At 33.9% G+C, this 21,597-nt stretch overlaps 2 protein-coding genes across 2 annotated transcripts; both read right to left on the reverse strand.

The window, feature by feature from the left end:
- Window positions 1-811: 811 nt before the first annotated feature.
- On the reverse strand, window positions 812-14,507 carry LOC126655689 (phosphatidylinositol-3-phosphatase SAC1). The gene is given in 17 exon segments (XM_050349938.2): window positions 812-1,134; window positions 1,136-1,297; window positions 2,367-2,478; window positions 2,820-3,011; window positions 3,915-4,127; window positions 4,240-4,350; window positions 4,535-4,656; window positions 4,746-5,130; window positions 8,081-8,215; window positions 8,332-8,465; window positions 9,965-10,062; window positions 10,181-10,368; window positions 10,586-10,662; window positions 11,375-11,597; window positions 12,851-13,016; window positions 13,100-13,304; window positions 14,276-14,507. Coding segments are annotated over 17 exon segments (2,739 nt in total). The 5' UTR covers window positions 14,423-14,507; the 3' UTR covers window positions 812-1,065.
- A 734-nt stretch (window positions 14,508-15,241) lies between these two features.
- Window positions 15,242-19,792, reverse strand: LOC126655586 (vacuolar protein-sorting-associated protein 11 homolog). The gene is made up of 5 exons (XM_050349821.1): window positions 19,260-19,792; window positions 18,997-19,170; window positions 18,574-18,906; window positions 16,705-18,477; window positions 15,242-15,990 (listed from the first exon to the last, which is right to left on the reverse strand). Exons 1-5 carry the CDS (start codon window positions 19,482-19,484, stop codon window positions 15,610-15,612), a joined length of 2,886 nt encoding a protein of 961 aa, XP_050205778.1. The 5' UTR covers window positions 19,485-19,792; the 3' UTR covers window positions 15,242-15,609.
- Between the last annotated feature and the right edge of the window lie 1,805 nt (window positions 19,793-21,597).

Here is a 21,597-nt window from a genome sequence, read left to right on the forward strand (position 1 = left end):
AGTAAATCTTAGGAATGGAAATCTTTTGTTTGAGATTTTACACTCAAATCTCTTTGAGCGCAATCTCGTTTTTCTTTTAAAATTATTTGCTACCTATCACTTATATTTTCTTTTATTTTCATCTTCTTCACAATTTCTGATCCACTTACATTATTTCGATCTTTTTGCTTTTTGAGTTTTTGTGCAAGTGTTATAATTAAAACTTGATCTCACTATTTCCCTCATTCTCCTTATCTAAAATCAATTTTTAAATTTTTTAGAAATCTGAAAAGTTTAAAATCAGAGTAAAGAAATAAGGCTCCAAGCAGATAACTGTAACAGTAAATAAAACCCGTCTATGTCAGTTTATCAGTCAAAACATGATCACATATGTGCTCCGGTAATGTCTTATCAGAAGCAGCAAAATTTGCAAACCCAACACCACCTCCGCTCTACACCTTCACTATTTGCCGGCACTTGCTGCCAAGGCTCGTCACTGCCACCCGCTGTCCATCTCTGCAGCCGCTCTCAACATCTATGGTTCTTTTTTTTATATATAATTTTACAATTTAATGAATTATACAATAGCTGTGTCGTATGCGCTACGCCATACAAATTCTATTGCGGGTTCATATCTCTTAACAAGTAATAGATTGTAGCAAATCAAATAATAATAATAGTAATAATAATAAAGAATACAGTCTTAAGTTTTATGTAACAGTGTCGGCCATGTCACTAGATTTAGATTACCTTCATCGGTCAGCTGGGTCTCTTCACCTGAGACCACCCATCTTGTCCAAAGCATCCAGTTTAGAACGAGTGTTGCACTAGATTTAAATCGGCCAGTTTAATGCGGTTTCCATAATATTATGGAAACTTAAATTACATATTATTCACAAACCGTTTTGTTCTTTACAGAAATAATCATCGGAGCTTCCCTTTGAAAATAGAGTTATACAATAGATGCATCAATGGCTTGAAACTATACTTAAACCATTTAAAATTAATTTGAAATATCTTTGATGCAGGATGCAATGTTTCTATGACTTTTAATTGTACTATTCACAAATTTAGTTCAGACTTTTATTACCTTTTTCTCCATAGTGATCCCTCTAAAATTGGGTTTTCAACAGAGAATTTGCAGGATATTGGTGTTAATCCCAAGATCAGCACCGATTAGTTCATACTCCTTGAGAGCCGCTTCCATCTCTGCCTCAATTGCAGCATCATCTACAACATCAATTGTGTTCATCCGCAGAATATCAGCGTAATGCTCCTCCCTCTCCACATCATGCTGGAAGGGTTCCAGTGCTGGGCCCTGTTCATTCTGCTGTTTTCAGTATGCTAAAGATGCTAGGCCAACAAATGATAGTTATATAATTACTATCCTATGCAGCTTTTTCGGGTAATTGATTCTCGAGGTACCCCAAGTATCACCGTTTTGCAATTTGGTGACCAAACGTTGATTCTTTTTAATTTGTTTATTAGACTTTAATTTTGTTCAAAACGAGTGGATTTCCAGCAAAAATTGTAGACTTGACAAGCGGATTTTACTTTTTTCTTTTGCATATAGGCATAATTTGGTCTAAAAACTCCACTTTAAAATGAAATTATGCATATCAAGTTATTAGGTAAAAACAAGCAAAACTCGATTGCCACGTGGCAAATAATAAGCAAAATCTGGCTGCCACGTATTTAGCTAGAAAACGTCCCGATAAAATGAGATTCTTTTTGAGGAAATTACGCCCCATACCCTTTTTTTTTTGAAATTTTTGTAAAAATTACGCTCTAACTTTTTCCTGTTGCAAAAATACTTTTTTGTAACTTTTTATTTTTTGCAAAAATACGCCATCTACCAATAATCTACAAATGATCAACCATAATTTACCAAAAAAGCATATTTTTGCAAAAAAGAAAGATGAGAGCGTATTTTGCAAACCTTTAGCTGAAAATAAGTATTTTTGTAAAAAGCCCATTCTTTTTTTTAATAACCAAAATAAAATGTATCAAAATTTGATCATCAAAATACAATAAGGCTATAGTTTGGGTACTTTGAGAAGCAATTACCCCATCCTTCCAATTTTTACAAAAGTTTAAAATCAAAAATGAAAAAAAATGTAAACATTTCTAATTAAATCTGTGCTAAAAGCTTGTTAGATTCCATCTTAAAACCCATTGGTACTAAGTGGAGATGTACGACCGATATATAAACACATGTCTATTCACACACAACCAATGTGGGATACTCCCATTTTAACAAAGCTAATTTCATGAAATCAGATTTCAAGCAAATGCTTCACAATTATCATTAGAGTTATATCTGTGCAATATGAAAGAACCTACACTATTTCTAATTGTTAGTTTCACAAAAGGGCATATCAATTTACCTGACATAATTCAGCATAATGTTTGTATATCTCACTGTTTTCATTTTGATCTCCTAGTAGTGTACCGCCATACCAGCCACTAGCTTCATCAACTGAGGTCATTGCAAGATACCTTAAGATCAAAGCACAACCAAAATTAAATTAGCTAGCATAATTAACATTAACAACTGCTTGAAATGGAGAATAAGGCAATGCTAGAGAATGAAAGAGAGAGAGAATAAAAATCTGGATTCATAAATTTTCATAATTGTGCAACTGCAACCACTATTCATCGAATTAAGTTCCAAAACTAAGTGTTCTAATGTTCAAACAATAGTGAAAGTTTTCAGTGTCCAACTTGGCAAATAAGTTGCAAATTGGGGGAACAAACACAGAGATATTTCTGTGAAATATGCATACCGCATACGTGCAAGCAAAGATATAGCACTTGCATAAACATAATCAAGAAAATACCTCTGGAAGATATCCTCTTCATCCATGTCACCAACAGAAGAAAGCCAATGCAAATTGCAGTAACTATCAACTGTTATAGCTTTATGAGCTCCACCATTTTCATTTTCCTGTTGAGGAGCCTTGGGTCCGGTGCCACTTTCTTCATATTTTCTCTGGCCAAAAAGCCAGTTTGGGCTTTTGAGCTGTATCTCCCTGCGTAGAAACCATTTATGTCAGCTAATTGTGTTAGCACTAGCAATTAAGCCACTCTTTTTGACACAGGCAAGAATAACCCTCGAATTCAAAATTATGACTACTCAGAGAAGGTAATAGATGTGAACAAAAGACTAATGAATAGAAAGTAAATCTGAAATCCTCAGTATTCCTTCCAAGTAAATTTTCCAAATACCAATAAGCACATGATGACTTGAAAGTTAAAAGTATTTAAGGACTGAGTAGTCCGTCCTAAAACAAGGATATAGCACTTGCATAAACACACACATGCATATAAGCGCCAACATGCACAAAGGCTTCATGATTCCTGTTAGAGATGATAAGATCATAATTGAATCCACATATAACAGTTTAAACTTTTGGGAGAATTGGTTCTTTGACGGCATGGTATTAGAGAATCCAAAGATCTAGAGTTCAATCCTTGGCAACCACATTTAGTTAAGCAGAAAATACGAGCACAATTAAACTGTATCTGTGTTTGTTCATCCTTCAAGCCCAATGGATATACACGTGCAGGGATGAATTAGAGATTATAAAATCAAAGTTGGAGCCTCATCAAATAGCTTGAATTTCTGGATGATTGCTTATTTGACAATTCCTATAATGCCATAACATGTCATATGGAAGATGCTACATTTCAGTAAAGAGCCTTGATTTGGCCATGAAAGCTGAGGCAGGAAGGTAGATTATAGGCAGTGCAGTTTAGATATGTTTGAGCCGACAGTGAAGAAATATTTAAATGAGCAAATTATAAGACATACAGTACAAAAAGTTGAGGAATTTTAAACAGTAGCAGAAGTCTGTGCCCAAGGCATAAAGCATATTCATGAGGGAAAGGCAGACATATGGAGAGGAAAGAAAAGGTAAAGGGGGGAACATTACGCTGCATCAGGTGCTACACCAGAAGTTCCTACACCACCACCTGGTCTCTGATCAGGCTCACTACAAAGTCTAACATTCTTAATAGCCCCACATGTCTTCTCAATCAATTTTTCAAGCGATGTCAACTTCATGCGTGAAAAATCTTCCCTACAAGCTGGAATAGGTGCAAGACTCATTCCAACACCTTCAGGGCTAGCATTAATTCCCTGAGTGCTGGAGATACACAACAGTAAAAATGGAAAATTTAAGAAGATAGAAACTTCTGATCATGTGCATAATAAACTTGAGGGAATCCTGCAACAAAATGCAGAAAGTAAAATCTCACCACATCTCAGGATCAAGGTCTTCTTTGGTCCCAGCAAGATGAAGATAATAGTCTGTATCTAACTCCCAAAGAGCAGGCTTGCCTTCCTGTGGTCGAAAGTAACCCAAAAATCTGATAAACAGCAGAATATGTAAATTAAAGATAATCTCAAGAGAAAATATACTGCCAGCAATTTGTGAGATTCAAAAATCACTTACGATTTCAATGTGAAATTAACTCATTTTTTTCCCATAATTACAGTTCATGCCAAAAGAACCAAGTAGGAAGTAAATCATGATCAGGGAAGAATAATTACAAGTTTATTGCATCTTGCTTTTCACCATCTGTATAGGCATTACTGTAGTAGCGCTTGATTGACTTAATAAATTCTCTAGATTGAGTTGTAGCTTTCCACTTTCCCTGCCTCTCGGGGAACACCTGAAACATCAAATCAAGCATTATCACGTTAAGGCTAAACCATAGCTGTTCAAAATTTCAGTAATAAACTATAGACGAGAAGAAACTACAGTGTTATGAGCAGCAGAGCCACCATATTGTTGGGCAAGGGCATCTCCCATACTCTGATACATATCCATAAGAGCTGCAGCAATTGTACTGTCAGGATCCACTTTTGGAATGTCTGTCATACGCATTGCATGGAGTTGGCGCCCTAAAGCTGCTAAGCCATAAGCATACTGTGCAACATTGGTCCGATCTAAGCAGTCGATACAGTTGGTACGTAGAACTCCACTTTGAAAACGCGGTTCTTCACCACCAATCTTATTTTGCTTAATTTGCTGGTTAGAATCATTCTCTTTGTCACGAATCATTGCCGAGCTTATACTTTCACTAACACTTCCAATCCTGGCAAGATCCCCAGAACTGGCTCTCAGATCTCTAAGGGAAGCCTCCCTGTAACAGATGCCAAACAAGAAATGAGATAAAATCAACATTATAATCAGCCTTTACAAAAGTATAACTATTAAAGGTGGTTCTGAAAGCAATTCCTACTTCGATATCTAAAATGAACTTTAAGGGTAAGGAAAAGAAGGCGGAGCTTCAAAATTTCCACAAGTACCAAAAATAAGAGAGCATCCTCTTAGGAAAAAAATAGAGGCGCTGGGATTCAAAAACTCATAAAACTTAAAAGGCTTCAAGAAAGAGAAATTCCCCATACTAATTGTTAGCATGTAGTAGCTTTCAAATAAAAAGGTGAGATCTAATTGTAAGTAATACACTTTGAACTAACCCAAACAGAACTGAAGCATAAAAGCGTGGATTCTCCAGCCTAAGGATATAGCTTCTATGGACTCTGTATGAACAAGAAAACTGGTGCAAACTGAGTTGCTAACCATTTATAATAGTTTCTTATTGAAGTCCGGATGGAATGGAAACATTCTCTTCAGTCTTCCCATTAAGCAAGAACTTCAGCACATTACAGCCAATACTTACTGTTAAAGTAATAAAAGCTATCATTAAAGTCTCATCCAACAGTTGAGTTTTTGAGTGAATTGACATGGTATCGAAGTCTATGATCGAAAGGTCTAGAAATCGATCCTTGACAATCCCAGTCTGATTAGTTAAATATTTGAAAGCAAAGTGAGGTGGGCCGGCATGCTTGTTTGTTCACGCTTCAAGTTCAATGGTCATTTGCATGCGGGGATGTGTTTAGACAATAAAAACTGCTGTTGAACTCTCTCTTAATAACTTGGACTTTTGGATAAATTGGTTCTTGAACACTGACAATTCAATGCCCCTAATTATTAACCTTCAAAAACTGTGCTTATTGTGGAATTACCAACTTTCACTTATCCTTAACCAACTCTGTGGTTATCACTATTACACACTTAAACTTATTAGCATGACCACTTCAATCCCACTCAGTTAAAATGACATACATTGAAAACTGGATCTCCACATTGGAATGCATTATAACTGAGAATTACAAAGGTTGCACAGACTGGAAAATTGCTACTCCCTCCGTCCCGTAAAGATAGAAAAAGTAGCCACTTTTCTTGTCGAGGTAGAAAAAGTAGCCACTTTTCTTGTCAAGGTAGAAAAAGTAATGTTCGTTAAGCACAAAATTTTCATAATATCCTTAAAATCTTATCATATCAACATTAAATATACATCTTGATTTTTGCAAATCATTAATTCACGATGATTTACTTCAAAAGGTTAAAAGGAAAATTTAGGAATGTTATCACAAATCGACCATAATTAACTAACTTCTTAATTTTTGTGAAAGTTTTACTTTTTCCATTTATCTATACGGGAGGGAGTATCAAATATTTTAGATTTTTCTTCAGAAACCTTCGTTCCTTCACAGATATATAACTAACCATATAACATCTGGTTAAAAACTAAAAATGGTAAACCCGCTACTTTAGGGCTGGCATTATTATATATTTGAGTGGTAGCCATCCCAGCAAATATATTCATCTTCTCTTATTGAAACATTATAACATTGGGAATTTCTAGGGTAACTTTGATTTGTCATAGTTCTGTTTCTTATTTGTCCTTATTACCACATGATGAAAGTGCTATTAATCATCCAATGGTGAATATTATTAGAGTAAATTTTACTTTGTAACAAACAAAGTAACCATAGAAAGCACCTATAGCATTTATGGTCATTTCTTCTAGTGCAGGACTATATTTTAATCATTAATTCTGTAATCAATCTACATCGAATTGTGATAAAGCAGTTCATATTACCAAAATTACACGTCTATATGTTTGTTTCTCCGACCATATAGTTCACAATTCTATTCAACAAGAGTGATTAATGATTTAGTTTTTCTTTAAACTTGGATTGGTAGAATATTTCCACTCCTGAATTTATATTCCAATTCAACAGAAACACATATGCCTCATGAATCAAGGCATGAAACCACAGAATGTCTCATGAGACTCCTCATATCTTTCCGTCAGAGACAAGGTTAAAAATAGATCTCCAAAACCATTTAGAAATAATTTATAGCCCAAATACAGTCTATCAAGGAGAACAAATTTCTCTATATTCTTTTACCACCAAATAAAAATTTTAAAGGGAAGAAAAGAATCCCATAATCAGTATTAACTTTATAGTGTTCTCGTCTTTCTGCATTAATTTCCCATCAACCTCTTGTTCAAGATATCCTTCTTAGCTAAACAGGGAAGATTTGGAAAAAGAAAAATTGCCATCAAGTGGCATCTACATAGATCCGATTTGCAAATATTCTTGCTTCTTGCCAGTTTTGAAGTGATGACTCAAATTCAGAAAAGCAGGAATTGAGTAAAAAAATATATGAACAGTTAAATTAGTTGTGATATAGCTATTCCAGTGCTAAGCTAAAGATCATCCACTAAGCTGTTTGATGGTAAATTTACAGAATACAGAAAGTACCTATTGAAAAACTATGAAATTATGAATAGCTTCACTCAACAATCAATCCTGACCTAGCTTGGAGAAAAAAGGAAATTGAGCAGATAGGCAATTAACTTAACAGCCTACTTGATGAGTAAACAGTGGTACAGCAAATTCCAGTAATTGCATCATTTCTTTCTTTGTTTCATCTTAATGAAAAGTTATTGTATCACATTCCCACTTTGCATATTATATTTGTTTTTCTTTGTTATTTTATTAGGGTTACCAGTGCCATATTTGATGATTCTTTAAAGTGAAAATGCAGTGAAGCACCATACTTCCAAATAAGTCTTGCACCTTTCAACATCAACCCAGAGTTTTCATCTTGAATTAGATGTAAAAGAAAATACACTACAGAAAAATCAAGGTTTATGTAAAGAATTCAATCAAAGTATCATCACAAGTGTGTCAGCTTGCACACGCTAAATAATCTAAAAAGGAGAATCGTGGTACCTTCCAGTGCTTGTTCTACTAATTTGGTTGGTTCTCCTCTTCACAACACTGGGTTTACCACTATAGTAAAAACCAGTCAAATCAAGTGCTTCACTTGCCACAGCACCTAAAACAGCCAAAACATTGGCAGACTTGCTTTTGAAATTGCAAGAAGAAACAAACAGTGAGCTGAATGGACTAAAATTAGATATACTAGAAAAAATAAAATAAAATAAGCAAGCAAGCAATGCAGCAGAAAATTGCATCTTTACCTTTTTGCAAACTTATGGAAGTCCCAATGGATAAATTTTAAATGGTTTTCTTCTAAGAGTATGGCATTCAGATACCCAACAGCATTTGCAAATTCACGCCTGAGCATCATCTCTCTTGGTCTTTTTTCGACAGTCTGCATGTTAGAATTATGAAGGAACTCCAAGGAGGTAACATAAAATGTTTAAACAACAAAGATACAGTCCAATGGTAAATATGTTGGCAAATGAGTAATATATGTAGCAAATAAGGGCAGGATATGTGAAAAAATGCAGTAAGAAAATGAACCTATAACCATGTGAAAGCTCAATAAAAATCACAGTCCATCCAAAAAGGTTAAAAAAACAAATAGCCAAATAAGCAATAAAGGTTCATTTCACCCTTCCAATTGGGCGCAAAGGATAAAAAGAGTTCAAGGTCGTGGTTTTGGACAAAAAACACCCACAACTTGTCATTTCTGGGTCAGTTTACACCTTAGATCATCAAGAGTGACGTCAGATCAGGGTGTAGATTGACCCAAAATTGACAGTTGCGGATTTTTTTTCCAGACCACGGACTTGGACTCTTTTAATCTTTTGTGCCAAATTGTAGGGGTGAAATGAACCTTTGTTGCAAACAAACACATATATGCAGATGCAATCACAGAAGAGTGAATTCCAAACATGTGATAAGCTCTAATTATTTAACAGAGAACAACTGCCCAGAAAAAAATTCTAAAAAAACGCTTCCTAAAAACTGGCATATTTTTTAATATTTGGTTACAATGTTGAAAATCAAAAGAAACTTCTGACTTTTAGACTTTGCAGGAGACAGTTGAAAATGAATAAATATAGAGAATCATTTTCATACAACAAACAATGAAGAAAAAGTCTGTGCAAATGATGACTTCATTTTAATTAAAGAGAATCATACAACAAAAATGGTAATTTATGATGGCTATTTTATGAAGAAAAAGTGTGTACAAATGATGACTTCACAAAAAGAAAATTTGAATCTCTATACCTGCATAATTACCATTTTATAAATGTAAGACTGGAAATGTTTAAATTTCCATCTGTACGAACCTATTGACCAACTTAATTTCCAAACAACAATTAAATCCCTATTAGATAATGGACATCTAATGGAGAAATAAAGAGGACTCGCATCACTATTTTTTACAAAGCCAAAAACAAAATGTTAAGCACAGTAACATGAGCTATCTGAATAAATGGGGAGGATGACGGCCCATTTATTGCGCTTCTGCAATTATGCAGAAGAAAATCAACAATATGCTCACTAGGAAAACTTACTAATTTTCTGCGCCCAAAAAACATTCAAGGAATTTCCAACCAAAGCCTCTAAATAACAAGATGGTTATTAACAGAAAAAGTTGCATCACTCAAAAGTTGAGTAAAGTTTAAATAGCAAATCTGCAAACTATTCCGGGAGAGGGACAATAATAAGACATAAATTCCATGCTAGCTTATATAATGTAACAAGCAACTGAAATCATAATACACAAAATAATTCGTCAATAAAGTCGAGAGTTGCTATTTGAAACTACTCAAGATAATGCATGACCATTTGAAAATAATTTATTGACATTAAGTTACACATAGCAAGGTTTCCAGGAGGAATAAATCTAGAAAGAACCTTAATTAAGTTGAGAACAATTATTGGATTGCCATATCTCTTTGCCAGATCCTCAAAATGCAATTTGGTTGCCTGGTAGGTGGGATCGTACCTTTGCACTATGTCAAATAGGAGATAAGAGTAAGAATACGTGTTTTATGAATCCACACGTCATATAGCATATATATTTATCAAACTGAACAACATATCATCAATACATGAACTAAATGTACTTACAGATGATATCAGGTTTAGGACTAAATCTTGAAGCTTCCTGTGACCAGAAAAGGGGAATTGATCCACGCATCTGCACTACTGAACTCATTCTCCCCTTGCTTGATCCAGCTTCTTCATCAAGAACTATTTGTTCTGTTTCAACCTCATTTGCAACCCTTCCCCAATCATTCACTCCCCTCTTCAAGTAACTGCAGCTCATTAACTACTAAACATTACAGTGGTTCCTATCTAAATATGTTGGAAAATTGTTTCCCTAGTTGCGTGTAGAGATCAAACATTTTACTCTTCTATTATTTTATTCATTTTCTATTTTCTTTTCTGACAGAATACGAAACGAAAGTTGAAAAATAAGGTCAATTTTTTTAGTAATTGCTAAATCAATCAAAAGTTGAAACCAGATTATACCGGGTTCCAGCAAAATGTCGAGAGCGTCTAGAAACCAGAGAAACACTGAAGTCCCTCCCAAAGATTGACAACCTAGCCTGCATCGTAACCGCATAAAATCAGTGAGCATGCTAGAATCGTATTTTACTTGAGACTAATGAATGTAAAGTTTAATATCAGACAATCATGTATTGTAAGTTAATTTCAATCATGTAAGACTGCTTGGAATCATTTATTTATTTTCCTATTTCATAAGATCAAAAGTACTTGAAGAAAACAATAGCCAAGCCACTAAAGTGTCAATATAGGATAGACTTATTACCATGCCAGTATTATTTTACCTCATCAGGCAATCATGTATTGTAAGTTAATTTCAATCATGTAAGACTCTGCTTGGATTGGAACCATTTATTTATTTTCCTATTTCATAAGATCAAAATTACTTGAAGAAAACAATAACCAAGCCACTAAGTGTCAATATAGATATTACCATGCCAGCATTATTTTACCTAGACGTAGCAAGATCTAATGAATCACATTACAAGTTTATAGAAGCACGTGTAAAAGCATCTTAAAGTGCTTAAACATCCACAATTCATATTCCATTGTATTCCAAAATAACTTCTATATCATCAGCTCAGAAGCACATAGAGAATACTTGGAGCATTTATTTGCTTAAAAAAAAAGTATCTGATGTTTAAATTGGGAATTCATATCCTTATTGTCTTTTAAGCATCAAAATACTCAAAATAACATAACTACTATAAGACTTGATAGAATAAATAGAATGTAAAGAAATTACATCCATACTTGCTTAAAATGCCCATGGACTAATGCTATTGTCCAAATAGTATTGCCACATCTTGATCGAATAGCTCGTGTTAGATACTCATTCCACACAAACATGTTGTCACATGGCATCCTATCTTTGTCCATTGACAACACATTTTTTTGCAAGCTTTGCATTATAGGATATGTATAACTGAAGAAGAAGTCTTTTGTCAAATCCACACTGGACAATAGCTTTTTGTACCTGCAATCAAGACAATAATTTTTATAAAAAAGAATAATTCTAATTAGAAACTAAGAGTCTAATTCATGCTAGAAAAGGATTGCATCATAGAAAAGCACCCATGAAACAACAAATACAAGGAAATCTTCAACAAAGGAAAGAAGAATGGACAAGAAATAGTGGATGCCTATGTTACACGGAAACTTCTCCAGTCTTATTCGGCGTTTCGTTTGAGGAAATGCTTTTGAAACTCCAAAACTCAATCTTCATAACACAATTCTGTAAAAAAAATATTGTTTCCCCATTTTCTGATATGGTGTTTCCTGTTTCGGAGTTTCTGTTTCCGTGCTACTAGGTAATGCTATCAAACACTGGTACTTCACAGGCCACACCTCAATCTCATGAAATTTGTAAACTGATTGCTCAAGCAAACTACAGCAGTATATATTAAAAAGATATATATAAAAAACTGATTAGCCATTTTTCCACACTAGTGAAGCAAGCTCTGAGGTCAATGATAGAGCATAATAATGAGGGTATGAAGGTTGACCCAACCAACCAGAAAAGGAACAAGAAAATATGTTGTGGATCAAGATCCAAAAAGGATGGTCCAATAAGAAATTGAGAAACCTGTCACCAAGTTGTTAAAATTCCTTTCCTGAACCCATTTTGTGTCTAGCTTTTTTGGTATTTACTTAGAGCTTGAATAGAAAGTATCAATAGCCAAGTTAATAAGTGTAGATTGGAATTTAATTCTTTGGCAGAAGAAGAAGCAATTAATATGTCTTTGAAAAGAATGAAGATAAAGACGGTTGCATAAGTATGCTTCTATAACTACAATTCAACAATGATAAGCCATTTCTCCTCTTAGCATCAAATTTCCCTTTGCTTAACTGCTTTAATCCATCCCCTCTTCTAGCATTATTTGATCTCATAGATGTATGAAACACAAATTCAAAGGATTCATTTCTATCACTAAATTACAATTTCTTTGGTAATCTAGAACACATGTAGCTTCAATTTATTGGCCATATAATCAAGGACTGGATCATATAATGTATAAAATCCCAGAAGGGGTGTGGAGAGAACAAATCTGATATGATGTTGACAACTCTCATAGTGAAATCAGTGTTATTTTTCATTTGTTTCCTTTGTCATTTTGATATAGTTAATAGCCATAATCAATTTTTCCATCACACAAGGTTAAGTTTCTCAAGAGAGAGAGAGAGAGAGAGAGAGAGAGAGACTAATAAGAGAGACCAGTAAAGCAGTACCTTAATTCAGTTTTAGAATGGGCAATATCAGTTTGAATTGTTGCATGCGGAATCGTAATCAGTTGACTTTCATCTATGCTATATATTGCATGACCACATATACATCCTATTTGCCGACGCTTTGTAACTAGAATCAAGTAGTACGACTCCAAAAACTTGATGCATCCTGAAAATACCAGAAAGAACAGACACCATTATTAAACAACCATCTATAACATATTAATAAATGCAGAGAAGAATAGTACTAACCAGCAATTCCGTAAACCTTTGCCACGAAGTTTAATCCTCCTGTGGCACGGTTGCCTTCACCTATTCGTTGAAGCAAACTCTTGATTTCTTGTGGCGAATAAACAACTGGATCTTCACTAATATTGAGATCAGAAGGTTCTGAACGATCAATCTTTAACACCCGGAATAATTTCTTGTTACGATCACTACCGATCAAATAAAGTCTCTGTTCAAAAAAGAAACCGTATATGAGCTCAAATTAGTTCAAACCACAAGCAAAAGGAGATCAAAATCATATTGCTTTCAATTGAGTTGGCTTTTGTAGAAAAGACTAAAATGAAATTCACAACCTGATTAAATACTACTCTCAAAAATCCCGTTGTGGTTTCCAACAATTAAAATGCTTCATCACATCTGCACTTCAACACTTAATATAAAGAAGCTAACTAATTTAATAAGTGCTTAGTATTTTAGGCTATACAGTGTATATACTTCTCTTTTCTTTGCATACTTATTTACTTTGTCAACTGCTCGACAAACCACAAGTCCATTTATGACATAAGATAGAAACAAACGGCAATACCAATACCACCACTGCAACAAACATCCTCCTTCATAATTACTATCACCACTACCACTACAATTACCAACATCATTACCAGCACTCGTTTACCAACCATCACTTTTCTATGTCCCTTCACAATTACATACCTATATATATTACATATTGACACAACTCAATAACCTGCATTTCAAATTTCCAAAATCTTAATTACTAACACAATTAAGCGCATTACCTCGTAAAAATATCTCTAGCCTTTACTTCAAACATTAACAAAATTTCACAACTATCCAACAACTACTCACTGACATATCACTCCAATCAATCTCTTAGCCCTAATGTTTTCTAAAAGCTATCAAGTAAAATAGACAAACCTCACAAACTAAACAATTCTTCGAAAGAAATTTCTAAGCCTCATTTTAAACTGATTATATATATCATCCAAATGTTTTCAACCAATTAGAACATTTCAAAATCTTCCAAAATCACAACATATTTTGCATGAACTCGTCCATTTTGAAGCTTGAATTGAATTTAACTAGAGCATAAACTTGACGAAAACAATAATTAAACATTTTTTGAATTTGCAGACATGATTTAAGTACAGTAATCATAACGATGGAGTTAGAGTTTACCTGTCTGGTTTCGTAGAGGCGAAACTTTTCGAGAGAATAGGAATTAGGATCGGCATCGGAATCGTTCGCCGGATGGACTTTGGCGGATGAATTAGGGAATTGCTTCAGATTGTTATTGTTCGTCTTTGAATTCTCCGATTTTGCCATCGAGTGAGTTTGATTTTCGTGGTTTCTGCTCAATTGCTCACACTGTTGAATATTTTTATCATAGTTCCGGTCTGGTGAGGTCGCTGCTTATTTTTCTTCTTCTAAATAACGCCTTCCACTTGCAGAGGTGGCTGCCAACGCAGCTTGTAGGACCCACAACAGCTAACATGGATAATTTTTAAAGTCTCGGTTTGCCCCATTAATTTGACATAAAAGATTAAAAGAGTTTAAATTCATAATATTTTGTCAATTTTGGATCAGTTTACATCTAAATCTGACATTAGTTTTGATGGTTAAAAATAAAAACTGATCCAAAATTTATAAGTTGTTGATATTTTATTCAAAACTACAAAGTTAGACTCTTTTCATTTTTCATGCCGAATTAGAAGGTCAAACTAAAATTTTTTTAATTTATAATTACATTAAATTTTTAGTTTGATTTTTTTATAGCTTTTCAACTAGTATTATTTATTGAATGAATTTTATAAAACTTAATTCACATTATTTTTCTATTTTATCTTAAAAGAACTCATAGTTGAAGAAATTAAATATGCTCTCTTTCAAGAGAATTTTTGAAAGGTATTAATTTCTCATCTACGAACAAAGGGCTAAATATACAATTTTTATCCTCAAGTTATGTTCAATTTTTAATTTGAATTTCAATGTTTTTTTTTTCATTTTAAAGTGATATATAATAATATAAAAAATAATAATAAAATAAAAGTAAAATAAAAATTTGTTAAAATAGGATCCACTTTGTCATTTTTCAAGGTGCTACTTTGAAATAAAAATATAAATAACGTTCAAATTAAAACCGAGTCAAACATAAGGATCTAAATTGTACATTTAGCCATGATCAAAATCAAATAAGAAATTTGTTCATAAAACAACAAGATAATAACATTGACCCAAAAAATTCTGAATACAGAAAGGTCGACTGCCTGCTCAAGTATATAATTTATTACACAATGCACAATCAGCTATACATAAACTAACCACACTCAAATGCTTGAAAACCCACATTTTTTGAAGACGTGCCTCAAAATCCTCTATTTGTTGAGAGAACAAGCAACAAACCTTCAGCAATATGTCATCAGTTTGATGCTGCTCTACGGAGAATTTGTAACCTTATAAGCAGCTGTTGCAAACAATGGATCATACCGTAATTTGTCAACACTCAAAACACCTCAGAACCCACTGCTGGAAGCCGTGCTGAGAGTGCCTGTGGAGCCATTACTGGTTTTGCTGATTATCCCTTTTCCAAAGTACTCGGCAATCACAGAGAACCCGTCTTTGGAACTTCTCACTTGCTGAAAAAACTGATCTTGGTCTTTGGAATTATGTTCTAGACTTCTCTTCATTGCCATTACTGATCTGTACTCAGGAGCACATTCAGGGCATTCTTTTTCATTATCACCAAGGCAACGCTGATGGAATGAATGCATGCACATGAAGTGCACGGCAGGAAGATCAAGAGTGAAAGTGCAAGCAGTACACTTGCTGAGTTGAAAGATTCTTGCATTAGTCCTAAGATCCTGAATTTCTCTTCTCATTGCCAATGTGTCCTCCTGCACAATTAAGACGCTCAATCCAGTTATTTCTTAATTTCCAAGTACTGACACTCTGACGTATTCCATCTATAGCAAAGCAAGCAAAAGTCCAAAAGGTTTAATTCTATTCGTGGGCATTGCATGTCAATAATAATATATAGAGGCAGAAAACATGGGTAGTGGTTTCTCAAGGTACCCAAACTATCGTCTGATTGCACTTTGGTGACTAAACTTTGATTCGTTTCAATTTGATTAAACTTCAATTTCATAGTAACATGAGGTTTTATGGTCAAAATGCATACGTGACATGGATTTCACTTATTTTTGTCACGTAGCGATCGGATTTTACTTGTTTTTTCTTGAAAACTTATCACGTATGCATAATTTCATTTCAGTGTAGCGATTTTAGGTCAAATTAAGCATACATGACAAGTTTTTAGGGAAAAGAAAAAGTAAACTTTGGCTGCCGCATATGCATTTTTGGCCAGAAAACCTTTCGTTGAAACAAAATTAAATAGCCAAAATGAAACGAATCAAAGTTTAGTCACCAAATTGCAAAATGGTGATACTTTGAGTACACCCAGAATCAATTACCTCAGGAAACATATATGGCTACTGAGAATTCGAAACAATTCTCAACCTCAATCGAAGCTTACTAAGAACTAGTTTTGACAATGGACAGGCAGTATTTAACATAAAGCATATAAATTGTAAGGGAAAATGCATCACAACCTGATACTTATCAATTGCTCGACGATCCTCATCAATCAACTTGGATTCTTGTTCAAGCTTCCGAGCTATGTAATCCTTGATGACAGAAAGAGTGAGGCATGGATTTCGAGACAGGGTCTGAACAACAATAATAGGAGGCAAGATGTCATCCCTTTCTATGTAAGTCAAAACTTCTTTCACTTCTTTGGAGCAATCTTCTCCCAGTTCACCAAAATATTTTAGCAGATCTGCCCAAAGAGTCGGGTCACCTCCTTTACCAGAATCCCCTAGTCTTTTGCAGCATGCAATTAATCCTTCATGATCGTGGGCCTGCATGTAGCAAGCAATAACCTCTTTAAAAAGCTTCATCTGCTCATAGAGATACAATAGTCCCTCTCTAAATGCATTCATCTCACACAGAATTATAGCAAGATCAACGTCGTAAAGGGGATGCTCCTGGTCAGCTGGCCATGCACTTTTGAGCAAAGAAAGTCCATTTTGTTGCCTTTTCAAACGGTTTTTTTCCTTATATGTATCTTTTTGATCAACAGTTTCTTTCCCATTTGATTCTGCTTTGGATTTCTCAGCTGCTCCAGATTTACCTTTAAGTGAATTATCTACACCATTGCTTTCTTGTGATATTGAAGGAAAGTTCAAATCATTTGAGAGGTAGAGTTCCAACAATGTATTGTGAATTTCTACCTGAGCAGGAGAATCCTTTACTTTGTCAGTATATTTTTCAAGAAAATCCATAAGGGAATGCGGGTGATGGGTGAAAATATTAAGAAAATCCACAGGAGATGGCAACATTGACAAATATACACCACTTGAGGATCCTCTCATTGATGATTCTCCATCCTCAGTGCAAAGCCTCATAAGTATCCCAACTGTCTCGACCGGCTTGTGCTCTATGAGAATTTTACCATATTCCTTTACTGTAACACCAGCCTGACTTGGTTCAAGGCTCGATATATACTGCAAGGCCTCGTCATATCTGCCAAGGTCTTCAAGTAAGATCTTTAAATACAATTCATGTCTCCCAGCCTTCTTAGCAACATACATTGCATGCTCATGGTAATTGGCAGCACGGCAGACCCTTATAGCAGTTTCCACATCGAACTTATGTTCCCCACCACCATCCTCACTTTTAATAAATAAATTCAGCTTGTCTACGTCTTTCAATTTGGTGTAGCAGTTTAAGAGAAGAGTGGTATGATCTTTAGAAGCAAGCCCCTTCTCATGTAATTTTTCTAAGTAATTTGTAAGGTTGTGAATTCTTTGAGCATCCAAGAACTTTTGTATCACGTATGAAGGTTCAAGGTGACCGATAGTGTTGATATACTGAGCCATAGCCTCATCATAGTCTTGTTTACTGTATAGATGATCTCCATATTTCCTAAGCACTTCGGCAGTGGCAGCAACATCAGCTTGTTGACTTTGGACAAGGTTGATAGCAACAGTGTAAAGGTTTTTCTTGAATAGCATATCTAACTTACTTTCCATATCTTTCTCTCCAATACATAAAGCTGACTTATCATTCATTATAAGAATTATGTTACCCCATTCACAAAGCATGTGAGAAACTTCTTTAACAACTAGACTGTGAGCTATTAAACGGTTCTTCAGGTCATAAATGTTGAAAGTATCTTTACCACTTCTTTGATCAGCAATCACACATAGAAGATAACCACGAAACCATCCTACAAATTTCTTGTCTCCCTCAAACGCCCAGCAAGGACCACGCCCATCAACTTCGTAAAAATACACAGCTTCTGGTCTACCAATTATCAACTCCTGAGAATAAACCGCACATTAAACAGAACAAGAAACATTAACTACGCAAAATAACATACGCAAAAGTGATAAAAACACAACTAGATATTTCCTTACCGAGCGATCACTCATAGCTACGTTATTGACATTGCATCCTATATAATCTAGTGTTTGGCGTATGGGCGGCTGACTCTGCAAGCTAAAAAGACTAACAGAATCCGGTGTTGCAGCAAACAATTGAAGGGCTTGACCATCCACTCTGAATCCAAGACCAGTAACAGAACAATCACTTTTCTCTGAAACATTACCATTATCCATAACCTGAAGCTTGAATCGCGTAATACGCTCCCTAGCAATATCTCCTTTAATACAGTAAATCGAACCATTATCTAATCCAATAGCTATGAGCAATATCGGAGGAGCTTCCTCCAGCACTAAAAACGACGTTATCTACAAAACACATTACACACATTTTATATCTATCTCTAAAACTTCGTAAAACCGAAATTGAATATCCGACGCTGATAAAGTAATAATCACCTTAGCTTGAGGAAACTGATTGGTGAAGATGCGCAAAATCCCGATACAATCCGGGACAGTAGAGCTCGTTCCTTCGGCTTGCATCTTATCGAGGTCGAAAACCTTGAGGCACATTGCAGATTGCTGTGGTGTAATTTGCTCATCTTCACCAACAGTAACAAGGAAATTCCGTTGCTAATTGAATAATTAAATTAATTAATCCGATTAGTCACATTAATTATAAATAATTGTATCTGAATTGAATTGAACTGAAAATAACTTACTTTAAGTTGCTGGAGGAAGAGTACGGAGGAAGAATGAGCTGAAAATGAGAAATTAAAGTGAAGTCCGCGATCTAGTAAGGTGACTTGGCCATCATCGGCGCCGATCACGACCTTACCTCTACCGCTAGAGCAACAATTAATATTTCCAGTTATACCCTCGTCTGGTATCTTGCTTTTTCCTCCGTATTTTTCTTCGAAGAACTCAAATTTTCTCCACTGGTACATTATCTCCGATTTATGATCCCTTCTTAATTCAATTCAAATAAACATAATTTAATGGACATTATACTAAGAGCGATCAAAGGAACAAGAACTGATAAGTAAAAAGCTATTAAAATTTCCTCGCAAAGAGCGGCGGACGGCGGAATTAACACAGCGCTGTTGGCAGAAGTGGTGGCGGACGGAATGTACACAGCACTCACTGTCAGCGGCGAGGAAGAGGAAAATTGATTTGCTTCGCGTTCTGAGTTTATGTTGAAGATCAAGAGGAAGAAAATACGTGCGATTTAGGATTTGCCTTGTGAAAACTCTGTAATTTTAATTAAATTTAGGTGGTAATATTATAAAAATTTATTAATTTTTTACGTTTTTTTTAATTCAAATCACGATTTTTATATTTAAGCTTAATTACTTAAAAAAAACCTTACCTTCAATTTTTTTTTTCGTTTATATATCGACCTTGTAAAAAAATCATTTGTACCCAATTTTGAATTTTTAAGTTTCATCTCTACCCAAAAAACTAAAATTGTCTCTTTTCATTTGGAAAAAAATTTTAAATAATCCTTTAATTTATATTTATATACTAATTAGACGTATGATATAACCTTTTATTTAATTGTTTTTAAATTTTTCATCCTTTAATACATTAAATTGTCAATTATATTTTTGTATTGAGTAGAGATGAAATTTAAAAATCCAAAATTCGGGACAAATGACTTTTTTACAAGGTCAGGGAAAACGAAAAAAATTAAAGGTGGATTTTTTTTAAGTAATTAGGCCTAAATTTATCATAAAATATACCAATTTTTATTTTTTTTTAAATCCATAATATCACGTCAATTTGAAAAAAAATGAAAGTTAGGGTATTTTTATGATAAAATTAAAAGTGTATGGTTAAATTGAAAAACTTATAAAGTTTATGAATTTTATGACAATAACTTAAATTTATATATTCTAAATTAATTAAAAACTCTATAGTTTTAATTAAAATCATACCGTCAAAAATAATTATAAAATACATTAAGTTGGACTTCATAAGTATTATTAGACGCTACTTAATGTAAAAAGTGTTTAAAATTTAAATTTAAACAACAAACTGAATTTATCAAACATTGTCAATTTTATATAAACAAAATTTTCCTATCAATTTTTTATATATATTTTAAAAATATGTCTAAATTGAATGTATAATTAAATATATAATTTTTAAAAAAAAAAGACGAAAAGTTACTAATTGGGATGCCACATCCATATGATTTAGATAAATCAATTTCGAATAAATATTACATCAATTTTAAAAAATTAAATATATTTTCAATAAATTAACTAAAACTTTGCCAAAAAAAAAAAAATTAACTAAATTAAAATAAATTTATAACTTTTTTGAAAATTTAATAAATTTTCAAAAAAAGCATAAAGGTCAAACTCTTTTACACTATTAAACTTATTTTTAACTTTTCAATCACCTAATCAAAATATCAATACGTTTTCTATTTTACTTTAACATGTACGTACTTTCAAGAACTCAAGGTCACATGAGAATTAGCCAACCTTCACTTCGTGCGACTTGAATATGAAGGCTGCTCAAGTCAGTTGTAATTAATTTAGGATGGACAATTAATCTTGCGTAAGAACAAAATAAACAGGGATTAAGCAACCTAACAAAGCTGCTCTTACATGCCAATAGTTTGCTTAATTGACAATAATTCCGAAGCTTATCCTTTGTTTTATTTAATATCATTGGCTGATTACCTATAAGAACAAAGTTATCCAAATCATTATCCTTAATGACTCCTCCCTCAGTTTTTTTTACGAAAAAAGATTGAATTTTATTAATCAAACGGAATGATTAACAAGTTCGTTGACGGGGAAAGAAACTTCACCGTCAAAAATATAATATTTAACTATAAAAACTTCTCATTTTACAAGAGCATATACTACTTAATTATATTGACTTCGAACGTGGTTGAAGTGAACCATGCGAGCTTCCATAGCAACGAGGCGGTCGTTAATGATGAGCATGATTGGATTGACAGCACAAGTAGGGGTGAGAAGTCTGTTAATGACATTAGTTGCATCTGACTCACAAAAACATCGTCTCCAGGTAAGACCGAAGCCA

The sequence above is a fragment of the Mercurialis annua genome, linkage group LG7, assembly GCF_937616625.2.
Source record: "Mercurialis annua linkage group LG7, ddMerAnnu1.2, whole genome shotgun sequence".
NCBI lineage: Eukaryota > Viridiplantae > Streptophyta > Magnoliopsida > Malpighiales > Euphorbiaceae > Mercurialis > Mercurialis annua.